The sequence below is a fragment of the Erpetoichthys calabaricus genome, chromosome 6 (assembly GCF_900747795.2).
Source record: "Erpetoichthys calabaricus chromosome 6, fErpCal1.3, whole genome shotgun sequence".
Lineage (NCBI taxonomy): Eukaryota > Metazoa > Chordata > Cladistia > Polypteriformes > Polypteridae > Erpetoichthys > Erpetoichthys calabaricus.
This window is the reverse complement of record NC_041399.2, coordinates 25,371,470-25,386,275: the sequence shown is the minus strand read 5'-3', so window position 1 is coordinate 25,386,275 and position 14,806 is coordinate 25,371,470. Positions and strand designations below refer to the sequence as shown.

The 14,806-nt window shown below is 42.1% G+C and overlaps 1 protein-coding gene across 1 annotated transcript in view; it reads left to right on the top strand.

Annotated features, from left to right (window-relative positions):
* ctnnd2a (catenin (cadherin-associated protein), delta 2a) overlaps positions 1-14,806 on the top strand; it is a 1,670,075-nt gene that overhangs the window by 1,582,713 nt on the left and 72,556 nt on the right. The window contains exon 20 of the mRNA XM_051929317.1: positions 2,244-2,328. Coding sequence (XP_051785277.1) covers positions 2,244-2,328 — 85 coding nt within the window. The remainder of the gene's footprint in view (positions 1-2,243; positions 2,329-14,806) is intronic.

Here is a 14,806-nt window from a genome sequence, read left to right as displayed (position 1 = left end):
TAGAGCCGCCCCTGCTAAGGCTACACTACTGACTGGGCTGGTTAGACTGGCCACTGGGCAGGACTGACCATCACGAGTAGTAATAGCCTGCACATTTTCACGTTTTTTTGCTCTAGTTTCATGTAATTTTGTGCTAGTATTGTAACGAACAGTTAGTGCAGACTACAGCTGAAGATCTGAAGTGGACGCGAGAAGTTGGTGAGTTGTTTATTAACATATTTTTGTTATTCTGAGTTTGTAAAATTATTGTAGGTCAGGTGGCTTTTTGCATATCGGCTTATTTTACAATATAAACTTTGAAGTAAATTTAGTAAAGTAAAATTTGATTTTTGGAGGATTTGTTTTCCAGCTTGAATTACTGAGCAATGAATTCAGTGAGCATTTTCGTGATTTCAGTTCACACAAACAGGGCATTGCGCTGTTCTCTTACAACGTTGAGAATGCGCCTGAGAATATCCAAATGGAATTGATTGAAGTGCAGTCAGATTCTATTCTGAAGGCAAAATACAACGAAGTTGGTGTGCCAGGCTTGTATGCTTACCTGCCACCCTCGTATGTGCAGATCCGTAAGTTGGCATCAAGAGTACTGTCAATGTTCGGAAGCACTTACCTTTGTGAGCAATTGTTTTAGTTAATGAAAGCTACCAAAACCCCACATCACTCAAGACTTACCGTCGAGCACCTTTCATCCCTCATAAAAGTTGCAGCTGCACAAGATTTCAAGCCTGATGCTGACAAACTGGTTACTAACAAGAGATGCCAAGTGTCGGGACAAAAGAAATAAATCCCACACTGTAAGGCTCCTATATAAGCAATGAATATAATATAATAATATAAGGACCTAGCTAAGAGGCTAAGACTCTAATCCTATACTGTTGTATGGAGACTGTATGGAAATAAATTGCTTTTCTTTAAACTTTAAACTTTAAGTGTTACATTTTTTAAAGTTTTCAGTATTGGAAAGAAAGCTACAGTAACTTTGTATAATAGTATAATAGTATTTGTTACAGTGCAGCCCGCTGACGCACGTATGGCAGTCGAAGCGGCCCACCAATGATAGTGAGTTTGACATGCCTGATCTAGGTGGTCATGGGTTGTCACCTTTCTGGAGAAAGCAGGTAAACTGTTCTGGTCTTAGGAGCTTCCATGTGTTTTATTTGTTTTGTTTCAATAATATTTTTACGCCCGTGTTCTTTGCTGTCGCACATTCCAAAGAGTGTCCTAAAGTGGTTTGGATGCTGGAAATGTCAAAAAAAAATTTAAGAAGCCACCCTTACAAAAATGGATTTATAGCTGTGAATAAGACACTATACTGCACCCAACCCGGCACAGACTCACACTGAGGCACGTGTAAAACACACAAAGACTTTTTATTTTTCTTCACGTGTGGGGCACGTCTTCCCCGTGAATCCCACAGGCAATACACAGTCCCTAGCACTCACAAAATACACCTTCTTCTGGCACCACCACTCCTCCCGTCAACCTCGTCCTCATCCTCCCCATTCTGGCTGTTGAGTGGTGGTTGCTGGCTCCATTTATGGCCCACCCAGAAGTGCTCCAGGTGCTTGATCACCTGTTTCCGGTTGCACTCCTGGGTGGGGCTGAAGATTAGTCCAGCTGGGCTCAGGGACCCATGCCGCACCCTGTGGCGGCCACCCCAGGCCCCAACAGGGCTGTGGAGAACTCCATCTCCCATGAAGCCCTACAAGAGACTGAGGCACCACTCCAACCCAAGGGGGCGGCCATCCAGTGTACAGGGGGAGGTACTGCACTGTCCAGGGTTGCTCCCCCTGAATACACATCGAAGGGGTATGGGACCCAGCCGCCCACCACATAGCTATAGGTTACAAATGAGCACTTCTGCTCAGTATGAATGATTGTTAAGATTTAAGAGAGCTCGTATGGAGTGTTCATTAACACTGCTGCTTTACAAGGTCTAAATCGCTATCTGTGGAAAGTCTAAATATTAACCCAATGATTATGTAAGTTTTCTCCCTAATCTAGAAGATGTGCATATTACTGTCAATTGACAACGTTTTTGCTTCTGTGAATGTGCCTTTCAGTGGATGGCTTCCCCTTCCTGGATGCAGATGGGATGGGTTCTGGTCTCCAAAGATTTTGTATTGGAACGAGTGAACTCACATGCTTAGGAAATGGATAGATGGATAGGCAGGCACCATTAACTTGGAGACTTACCTAATTACGGGTAAGAAAAGTAACTCATCTTTTTGTGTTCTTCACAGGCACTCGCCAAAGGTGGTGAAGGCAGCATCTCAGGTCCTCAATAGCATGTGGCAATACAGGGATCTGCGCAACCTGTACAAGAAGGTGAGAGTTTCTTAAATATTATTCATGTCAGAATCTTCCAAACAGAGTCCTGATAGCCTTCTAACTGAGAAGTTACCTTCTAAGCTTCTTCCATATTATTGGAGTACGTCTATGACCTGAGATTTTTCAGGTAAGGAAGACAAGAGTTCTAAGGTAAAGTAGTTCTGCTCACTAATTATGGCAGCAAAGTTTTGGCGACATGTAAAATGTTGATTATCAGACGCACATAAGAATTTCACTGACACTTGGGTGTCCGCATTAATGACAGGTTGGACTGCTCTCGGAACACAGAGGAACCCTGTAAGAAAAGGCAGAACGGGCTCTTTAATGTGGGAAGTGCCATCCTTCGCATCTTCTATAACTCTGTGATGGGATGTCCAGTGTGATTTTCTATTCTGTGGTGGGCTGGGCTGGTTACATCACTTCAAGATAGGCCCACCAAATCAACAGGCTAATCAGAAGGTCAACCTCATGTATAGGATACACCTAAACATACATTAGGATCCCAATTGCCCACTAGACAGGCAGGGCTCCCACAAACTGGAGTAAGTTAGTCGCAAATAAAGGCGCAATATAAATAAAATGTATTATTAAGGAGTTTTCTGGTAATTTTTGCTGCCTTTCTTTTTTAGGCGTGTTTGTGTAAGCAATAAGAACCCACTGCAGTTGCCTTCTGTGTCTTCCTGTCTGTCCGTCTCTCTGCCTTCATGAAACAACTCACCTCCCAGTAGACTGATTTTGTTGAGATTTGGCACACTTATTCTTCCAAAAAAATGTGTGAGAAAAGTTCATTTTCCATTGAACTCTCTCAAATAGACTGCGCATGTACAAAGTTCTGAAATCAAATCACTGATACTTGAATTTGCAAACTCATCCATCTCAAAAAACAGAAACATTCTGTGTGGCTTCAATTATGGATTACTTTTCTGTTTCAAATTTACCTTGAAATAAGTTACTATGACTTGTATATTTTGTATATTGTGAAACAACAAAAGAGCAGGGAAGTCCTCAGGAAATTTGGGATATCAACCGGGCTACCCCGTTTAATGTATAAGTCCAAACAAAAAAAAACTAAAATAGGTGTTGAGTGGCACAAGAACAGGAAACAGGCATGCAAACCGCCTGATTAGCCCACTTCGCTTCTCTACTTTTAAAACTCTGTCGAGCCGGTCAGGTTTGGGGATATTCAACAGACAGGAGGTCTGCTTCTCATCTGACTCCATTTCTTCTGGGGACATCAATACTTATAGGACGGGACCAAGTTACTGGGCTGAGCTCATTTGCCCCACTGCTGAGAGAAAAAGAGACAGTACAGTTAGTGTTGGCGCCCCCTCTCTCCTGGGAGCGGTATTGTAGCCATCGGCAGAGTCTGATGGGATATGTTCATGCGTGATACTATTTTTTCTCTTTAACTCATCCAACAGTTGCTTCTAACAGCAAAACTGATTCCCATTAAAAGTTAGTCAGACTTCAACAAGAGATTTTAGCTCTCCATCGGGTACTACTTTGAAAAGTGCACATTTTATCAGTTTAAACTATAATTAGTCACAGCTCGGTCCATAACTAACAATAGCACATCAATCAATGACATTTTTTCATCACTTCTATGAATTGGAATTGCTGTCATTGCAAGCTATTGAGTCACCACAAGCCCACTTAGGCTACTCCATGATATTGTAAAGTAATTACAACAACAACATTTATTTCTATAGCACATTTTTATACAAATAATGTAGCTCAAAGTGCTTTACATAATGAAGAAAGAGTAAAAAGACAAAATAAATAAGAAAACAGAATTAGGGAACACAAATAATATAGAATAAAAGTAAGGTCCAATGGCCAGGAAGGACAGAAAAAAACAAAAAAGAACTCCAGACGGCTGGAGAAAAAAATAAAATCTGCAGGGGTTCTGAGGCCACAAGACCACCCAGCCCCCTCTAGGCATTCTACCCAACATAAATGACCTCAATCAGTCCTCATGGTATTCAGGGTTCTCATGGAAGAACTTGATGATGACGGTCATGTGGACTTCTGGCCTTTAATCCATCAATGTAGGGACATCACGGTGCTTTAATCAGGTGCTGGTGATGCAGATCACCACCACAGAAAACCAGAAAAAGAACAGAAGAGAAAGTAGGGGTTAGTACGGATTACGGAGCCACCAGGAATGATATTGATAATTAAATGCATATACAGAGTATCAGGATTAAACTAAAATGAAGCTATGAGAAAGCCATGTTAAAATAATGAGTTTTTAGCAGAGTTTTAAAGTGCTCCACCTTATCAGCCTGGTGATTTTCTATCGGTAAGCTATTCCAAATTTTAGGTGCATAACAGCAGAAGGCCGCCTCACCACTTCTTTTAAGTTTAGCTCTAGGAATAATAAGCAGACACTCATTTGAAGATCTAACGTTATGATTTGGAGTGTAAGGTGTAAGACATACAATGATCCCTCGCTATATCGCGCTTCGCCTTTCGCGGCTTCACTCCATCGCGGATTTTATATGTAAGCATATTTAAATATATATCGCGGATTTTTCGCTGCTTCGCGGGTTTCTGCAGACAATGGGTCTTTTAATTTCTGGTACATGCTTCCTCAGTTGGTTTGCCCAGTTGATTTCATACAAGGGATGCTATTGGCAGATGTCTGAGAAGCTACCCAACTTACTTTCTCTCTCTCTCTCTTGCGCTGACGTAGGGGGGTGTGAGCAGGGGGGCTGTTCGCACACCTAGACGATAGGGACGTTGCTACCTTCTGTGTGCAGCTGCTTCCTGAAGGACATGCTGCACGGTGCTTCGCATACTTAAAAGCTCGAAGGGCACGTATTGATTTTTGTTTGAAAAACAAACTCTGTCTCTCTCTCTCTCTCTCTCTTCCTGCTCCTGACGGAGGGGGTGTGAGCTGCCGCCTTCAACAGCTTTGTGCCGCGGTGCTTCGCATACTTAAAAGCACGAAGGGCACGTATTGATTTTCGATTGTTTGTTTTTCTCTGGGGCGGCACGGTGGCGCAGTGGGTAGCGCTGCTGCCTCGCAGTTGAGAGATCTGGGGACCTGGGTTCAATTCCCGGGTCCTCCCTGCGTGGAGTTTGCATGTTCTCCCCGTGTCTGCGTGGGTTTCCTCCGGGCGCTCCGGTTTCCTCCCACAGTCCAAAGACATGCAGGTGAGGTGGATTGGCGATTCTAAATTGGCCCTAGTGTGTGCTTGGTGTGTGGGTGTGTTTGTGTGTGTCCTGCGGTGGGTTGGCACCCTGCCCAGGATTGTTTCCTGCCTTGTGCCCTGTGTTGGCTGGGATTGGCTCCAGCAGACCCCCGTGACCCTGTGTTCGGATTCAGCGGGTTGGAAAATGGATGGATGGATGGATGTTTTTCTCTGTCTCTCTCTCTCTCTTTCTCTGCTCCTGACGGAGGGGGTGTGAGCTGCCGCCTTCAACAGCTTTGTGCCGCGGTGCTTCGCATACTTAAAAGCAAACAGCCCTATTGATTTGTTTGCTTTCCTCTGTCTTTCTGACACTCCTTTGAAGAGGAAAATATGTTTGCATTCTTTTAATTGTGAGACAGAACTGTCATCTCTGTCTTGTCATGGAGCACAGTTTAAACTTTTGAAAAAGAGACAAATGTTTGTTTGCAGTGTTTGAATAACGTTCCTGTCTCACTACAACCTCCTGTGTTTCTGCGCAAATCTGTGACCCAAGCATGACAATATAAAAATAACCATATAAACATATGGTTTCTACTTTGCGGATTTTCTTATTTCGCGGGTGGCTCTGGAACACAACCCCCGCGATGGAGGAGGGATTACTGTACTGAAATATAAAATGGAGCAGATTATTTAAGGCTTTGTAAACCGTAAGCCATATTTTAAAGTCAATTCTAAATGACACAGGTAACCAGTGTAGTAACATTACACCTGGAGAGATGTGCTCAGATTTTCTTTTCCTAGTTAAGATTCTAGCAGCTGCATTCTGCACTCGTTGCAATCGATTTATGTCTTTTTTGGGTAGTCCTGAGAGGAGTGTGTTACAGTAATCTAGCCAACTGAAAACAAAAGCGTGAACTAATTTCTCAGCATCTTGCAATATTATAAGGGGTTTAACTTTTGTTATATTTCTCAAGTGAAAAAATGCTGTCCTAGTGATCTGATTAATATGTGATTTAAAAATCAGATCAGAGTCAATAGTTACCCCTAAATTCTTTATCTCCGTCTTGATTTTAATCCTAATTCATCAAGTTTATTTCTAATAACCTCATTATATCCATTTTTGCCAATCACTAAAATTTCTGTTTTCTCTTTATGTAGTTTGAGAAAATTACTGCTGATCCATTCAGAAACACAAGTAAGACATTGTGTCAGTGAATCAAGAGAGTCGGGGTCATCAGGCGCTATTGATAAATACAGTTGTGTGTCATCAGCATAGCTGTGGTAGCTCATGTTATGCCCCGAGATAATCTCACCTAACGGAAGCATGTAAATTGAAAAGAGCAGCGGACCCAGGATAGAGCCTTGTGAAACACCATATAGAATATCATGTGTCTTTGAATTATAATTACCACAACTAACAAAGAATTTTCTACCTGCCAGGTAGGACTCAAACCAATTTAAGACACTGCCAGAGAGACCCACCCATTGACTAAGGCGATTTCTAAGAATATTGTGATCAGTACATTACATTCTATTATCACTGTCATTTTTGTATCTGATAAACAAAAATGTGATAACTTAGGGTTAGGGTTGTGATCTACAGTACTTACTCTCTGATGACGTAAATAAAAAAAATGTAGAATGCTCCCAAGCTTTAAAAACACTTAACTACATTTTCTTAAATGTTAGTATTTCACTGCTAAATAAATTCCATGAGTTATTTAGAAGTTCTAGAAGTCTGGCCACTGTACACCATGGGAAGGATGAACATAGGATTATATAACGATAAATCCATTTATTGTCACTTTTATTTTATGGATTGAGCAGAAGACAGGCCCCAATCCCAGATGGAACGTTTGCCCTTCACAGCTCACACCAGTACACAAATGAGGCCTAATTAAAGTCACTATGGCTTTGGGAAGGTGGAAGAATCTGTAGCCATTAAGGATAACCATATGGACATGTGTGGAGCAAATATACTGCACAGAGATGGAGGGAATGGATGTCATCATCTTGTAGGCTGTTGATGCTGCCAGACACCCATTAGCCCTGGATTGGATCGAGCAGGTTTTTGAATGTCATGGTACACTGCATTCAGCGAATGTGTGTATATTGTCACAGGTGGCTGGGGATGGTACCCAGCCGGGATGCCCCGGAGGAAAGGAGCAGGGCTTACGCCTTCCCCAGACCACATGTGAGTGACCACCCTGGTGGCTTTGGGGACCACGGGAAGCTCAACCCTATAGGGGCCCGTGGTCACCGCCAGGGGGCGCCCCAGTGCCTTTGGAGCCCTGGCCCTCAGCACTTCCGCCACACCCGGAAGTGGCTGGGGGGAAGAAGACCAGGGGCACTTGGAGTGCTTCCGGGTGTGCAGCCAGTACTTCCGCCACACTGGGGAGTGCCAGCGGAAGATAGTCAGGGGGCACCTGGAACACATCCGGTCGTGTATAAAAGGGGCTGCCTCCCTCCATTTGAGGGCTGGAGTCGGGAGGACGAGACAAGGCCTTGGAGGAGAGGAAAGGAGGTGGCCTGAAGAGAGTGAAGAGAGGCATTGTGAGGCCCGGACTTTGGGGGAGTTTGGGGTTGTGTGCGCACTTTGTAAATAGTAGACAGTGTAAATAAACGTCTGGTGGTGCTTATTATGATGTCTGCCTGTCTGTGTCCGGGCTGTCTTCCACAATATATATGGATGTACGACTGCAAGAGTAGCCAACCTTCTGAAGAGTAATGTCACCCTGTGTCACAGTATGCTGGCACATTGTTATCACAACTGCTTGACAAATTCAACATTTTTGGTTTGAGTGCTGAGCCAAGGTGCTGTCTGTGTGGAGTTAGCAAGTTAAACTTCAATCTGTCATTCTGAAGATGTGCATTTCTGGTTCATTGTTGATTATCAAAGGGTCATGTCAGCATGCCCAGTTTTAGAAGATACTTAGATGACTGACTGAATGAGTGATTAATTATTAGAAGGTGGCTCTTTTATCCCCAAAAATTCTACTCCATTCAAATCTGTTTTTGGTGATCCCAATAGAATCGGAGAATAGCAGTTTCTCCTGTCTGTGCAATCTGTTTTACCGTATAATTTCGAATCTAATCCGCACCAGAATCTAATCTGCATTCGTTTTTTTGGCGATTTCTTGAATGAACAAAAGTGAGTTTGGGGTTCTGATTCACAGCTTTCTTTCAACTACCCCTTACCAGTTTGAAAAATCAAACATGCAGCTCCTTTAGGAGTAGCGTGGTGGGTGTCAGCTGCATGGAAAGCCACCCCAGAGAGCATTATCATCAGATCTTTCAAGAAGTGCTGCATAAGCAATTGATTGGCCAGATCCAAAGATGACACTCTATGGGAGAACGATGTTGAAGATAAAGATGATAGTGACTGGAAGAAGAGCACGGACAATGATTCAGTTATGAGTGATGACGGCGAGTCTGATGAATAATAAAGATTGACGATTTTTCCCTTTTTTTATTTTGAATTCCTTTCCTTTCAACTGAAAGACCTACCCCAAGAGGTGTAATAGCTAATAGCGCAAAAATATTGTGCGTATGGCACATACAGTTCTCGACCACAAATCTAATCTGCAAATGATTCTAATCCACATCTGATATTTTAGCCCTCTAAAGAAGGGTGTGGATTACATTCAAAAATAATGGTATATCTGTATGTTCTACTATTCTCTCTTTATCTGTTTGGCAATTCTATCCTTACACCTAACCTGATTTGATTATTTTGTCACCAGGGCACCACAGCAGTGCAGTGGTTACAGCTTCACAGACTTAGCACCTTGTGTTCAAATTCTGCTCTTGTCCTTATGAACTATGCACATCCTCCCCATGTCTGCTTGGGTTACCATCTGGGTGCTCGGATTTTCCTCCCACATTCCCAAAGAAGTGCAGGTTAGGTGATCTAAACTGGCTTGATTGTAGGTATGTGTATGTGTGTAAGTGGGCTCTGCGATGAGCTGAAATTCTGTCCAGGGCTGTCCCCTGCTTGAGCTCTGAATTAGATTATGCAAGCTTTAGAATGGTACGTTATTGTGTTGACCCCAGGACATCAAGTTACTGCTTTGTCATTAAAGCCAATGTCACATTATGTGACTTCTTGTCACAGTGTACCTGTATATCAGACTTGTCAATTGCAGTTCCTGATCTCTTCGTGGGATCATGTCAATTTAAATTACTGGGCATGACAAATTATTTCAGCACAGTTGCAAGCGCACCTTATTCTGACAACCAATAGCGTTCTCCCTGAAGGAGTTAATGCTGTTTGAAGGGTTAACCAGTGTGGCAAGTTCAGCCATAATCCATCCATCCATCCACTTTCCAACCCGCTGAATCCGAACACAGGGTCACGGGGGTCTGCTGGAGCCAATCCCACCCAACACTGGGCACAAGGCTGGAACCAATCCTGGGCAGGGTGCCAACCCACCACAGGACACACACAAACACACCCACCCACACGCCAAGCACATACTAGGGCCAATTTAGAATCGCCAATCCACCTAACCTGCATGTCTTTGGACTGTGGGATCAGCCATAATCTCCACCCTTTTTTCACTTTTCCACGTTGTCGTGGTACGTAAAACATGAGACATCGACAGATGAGCTTCTCTTCTGTTTCTGAGGTGCAAAACATCTTGTTGCTGCATCATCTGTATTCTGTACCCCCAGATGAACATGCATTGGTTGTCATACACAGAGTCAGACCCTTCGACTAAAGATAAACTTTAACTTTGATGGGGCGAGTTGCAAACTAGGTATGTCAGACTAGATGATTGGCCTTCATGGGAGTGAGCAGAAAAATGCCTTCAGCTCCCTAAAATTATGTAAATGAAGGCATAAAAAGACATAAAAAAAATTGCTGGAAAAGTTAATGGCACAGTCTATAAATAGAACAGGTTTTAAATCCCACAATGCAGATGTTTCTGTGTTTTTAACAGGGGCACTGGCAGGTAAAATGGATTTCTTGTGGTTCCTCCAGAAGTTAGAGCTTGGAATTGGGCCTGCAGCTTTAAAGTAAACATTTCGATGCCTTAACTTATGTGGTGAAAGCTAAATAACATATTGATCCTGATTATAGAAAGCCTAAGCCCCCAACATGGTATACTGTAGAGTATACTGCAGCAGACTGTTTTGTGATGATACTGAGATGATGTATTCTATAAGTCTATGATGACCAATGCAATTGTCTCTGCTGTAGTGTGCTGAGTCAATAAAATCACTTAAAGAGAGACCACCGAATCAACAAGTCAATTATGAGGGCAGGCGGAGTTATGGGATACCCTCGAGACTCACTGGAGGTGGAAATGGAACAAAGGACGAAGACAAAACTGTTGGCCATTATGAACTATGTTGCACATCCCTTCTCAGACATGCTGTCATGAGATGACAGCCAACAAATTATTGAGCAACAATGTTTAAAGAAACTCTACCTTTACCTAGAGGGGTGCACCTTTACAAAGCCTCTCTGTGATCACTCTTTTTATCTTTAGCTAAGTCAGACATTTTCTTATTTTTAAAATTCTTGGTGTCTATTTGTGGGGGTTTGTTGTTTGTTTTTTTGGTTATATTTCTTCAGCTTCTGTTAAAAGCTAATTCCCCCTTTGGGACAAATAAAGTACAATCTATCTATCTATCTATCTATCTATCTATCTATCTATCTATCTATCTATCTATCTATCTATCTATCTATCTATCTATCTATCTATCTATCTATCTATCTATCTATCATATAGTGCCTTTCTATCTATCTATCTATCTATCTATCTATCTATCTATCTATCTATCTATCTATCTATCTATCTATCATATAGTGCCTTTCTGTCTGTCTATCTATCTATCATATAGTGCCTTTCTATCTATCTATCTATCTATCTATCTATCTATCTATCTATCTATCTATCTATCTATCTATCTATCTATCTATCTATCATATAGTGCCTATCTATTTATCATATAGTGCCTATCTATCTATCTATCTATCTATCTATCTATCTATCTATCTATCTATCTATCTATCTATCTATCTATCTATCATATAGTGCCTTTCTATCTATCTATCTATCTATCTATCTATCTATCTATCTATCTATCTATCTATCTATCTATCTATCTATCTATCTATCTATCTATCTATCTATCTATCTATCTGCTCTGGGTCACCATTTTAAATGCCTTCCCTTTGGTATAAGAGACGTCTACAAAGGGCTAATTGCTGAATGCAGTGTTTCCCTTAGTTTGTTCAAAAACAATTAACAACTGATCTGTTAATTAAATTAGTTTGTATTTGCATGTTTTCAGTTTGGTTTGCACAAAAGATTTTCTTTATGAATTGCTTGCCTTCCAAATGGTTATTTTATAAAATATCACATTTGTGTTTATTAACATAGTGGATTTGCGTCTCTGATGTGAAAACCATAATGTCTACAGATTGGCCGACCCTATTAAGCTAACTGAAATCAATGCAACTTTTAGGTTAGCAATTATCACATAACTGGCATCCCTTTTCTCCTGTCAGTGTGTATGGTGATCGGGGACAATCTGCTGAATGTCTGCCAAGTTCAGGATTTCTACACTTCACAGTTAGGATTTTTTCCCTAGCAATAAAGTTGTTCCCCAGCTTGTTAGAACCTTCAAAACACAAAGAAAGTTAAATTGACATTCACTCATGCCTGCCAAAGAGAGAGTGTAAAAGAAAACTGGAGGCTAAAAGTAATTGGCGTTTGTATACAAATCCACCCCCGCAAAATTCAGACTGAATAAACGCTCATCTAATGGGATGTTTTAATCTCTGATCCAAAAAAGAGTGCAGATTGCTTATGAGCTTTATCTAGAAAAATCTGATCTCTGTCTAATTGCAATTTACACCAAAAATCTTACACCAGACAAGAAGATTACAGTATTTTTAAAGCTAGTTATCAGGGCACTAAATGGATATTTTCATCTGAGGACACTGTCATCTGTCATAACCATTGATACCATGAAAAAGAACAGGAACTTCTTGCATTCTCCTGTAACTGTTGTAAATCTTGTGAGATGGCTAGAAATCCGCCAATTTAGTTTCCGATTCTCTCCTTGGTGCACCCCAGCCATTCCACATATTGTATTTGTTAATTCTCACTAACAGCACACCTGAATTAATGAGTCACTGATTAGGGGAACCAAATTAATGGGTGCATTGGAAGGTGCCCACCAGTACCGGTGTGCTTTGAGGAGAGGTTTGAAAATGGCTAGGAAAACATATTCTGACAGATATAACGTTAGCAGCAATTCTATAGTCTGCTAATAGTGAAACACAAAACCAAAACTACAAGATGTGTTGTTCAAGCTATCGTAGAAAAATGTGATGAAATTGGGCAAGTTGAGGAAGACACGGTGAAAGTCTGAAGGAAATTGGAAGTCAGAGACAGTCGGTAGAAAAATAAAGAGAAGAAAGCAACATCATCTATAGCTAGACTGGACCTAACTAAACAGTGTTTAAGTCGTGTATCTCTGGTATGGCGGCTGGTCCACTTTCTTCCCAGCGTCTTTATACCTCTAATTCATCTTTTGATCTTTTTGCTCCACTCTGGCTTCTTTTCCTTGCGCCAACTTAGTCCTCGCCAGGACCACTCTCCTAGACTGGAAGAAGCTTTTATGCCCCTGGCCTTACAATATTTCTGGGGAAGGCCTGTGGAATAATTCTGGAGCCATGAATGAAGCTGGGGCTGTTTAGCTGACCAATATATATACAGTATATATATCCATCCATCCATTTTCCAACCCGCTGAATCCGAACACAGGGTCACAGGGGTCTGCTGGAGCCAATCCCAGCCAACACAGGGCACAAGGCAGGAACCAATCCTGGGCAGGGTGCCAACCCACCGCAGGACACACACAAACACACCCACACACCAAGCACACACTAGTGCCAATTTAGAATCGCCAATCCACCTAACCTGCATGTCTTTGGAATGTGGGAGGAAACCGGAGCGCCCGGAGGAAATCCACGCAGACACAGGGAGAACATGCAAACTCCACGCAGGGAGGACCCGGGAATCGAACCCAGGTCCCCAGATCTCCCAACTGCGAGGCAGCAGCGCTACCCACTGCGCCACCGTGCCGCCCCAGTATATATATATATATATATATATATATATATACACACACAGATTGGTCCATAAATATTTGGACAGTGACAACTTTTTTCTAATTTTGGTTCTGTACATTACCACAATGAATTTTAAATGAGATACAGTTGAAGTGCAGACTTTCAGCTTTAATTCAGTGGGGTGAACAAAACGATTGCATAAAAATGTGAGGCGACTAAAGCATTTTTTTAACACAATCCCTTCATTTCAGGGGCTCAAAAGTAATTGGACAATTGACTCAAAGGCTATTTCATGGGCAGGTGTGGGCAAGTCCGTCGTTATGTCATTATCAATTAAGCAGATAAAAGGCCTGGAGTTGATTTGAGGTGTGGTGCTTGCATGTGGAAGATTTTGCTGTGAACAGACAACATGCGGTCAAAGGAGCTCTCCATGCAGGTGAAAGAAGCCATCCTTAACCTGCGAAAACAGAAAAACCCCATCCGAGAAATTGCTACAATATTACGAGTGGCAAAATCTACAGTTTGGTACATCCTGAGAAAGAAAGCAAGCACTGGTGAACTCAGCAATGCAGAAAGACCTGGACGTCCACGGAAGACAACAGTGGTGGATGGTGTGATGTGAAGACAGAGTTAAACTGGGCGATGGACAATCAGACTAAAAAGGTGAAGCTGTGGTAGATGTGGCAGTCTAACCTGCATATCGTACACCGTGGCAGAAGTGAGCATAATGACATGACTCAAGGTGGTCATCCTGTATCCCCCATCTCTAATTAGCTAACAGTCTCATTCACCCCTTCATCACTTAAAAGTTAATATTTGGTGAACGCTGTGGCACAGAATGGCTGGCATCACACCATCCAGGTGGACCAACAGTCACTTAGGCAGGCCCAGAGAGACTGTAGTATTCTGTTTATTTTGTGCGTTATGTCCAACGTATGATTCCCCAATCTCATGTGTGATTTTATTTTCCTAAAGGCCCCTCATTTGAGTTATGAAGAACTGCCAAAAGTGTCCAATGTATCACAGTATACAAGTGGTGTATTCTGTCAACACTTGCCATTTCCCACTAATTACGACCTGAAGTTATAATTGCCTTATTATGCATACTGCACATGATGTGTGTGTGTGTGTGTGCGTGCGTGAGTGTGTGTTTATGTACGGATATTTATACACAACATTTATAAGAGAACTCTTAGGTGAGCACAGCTTCAATGTGAACATCGAGTTGTCTTCCAATTAAATCCAA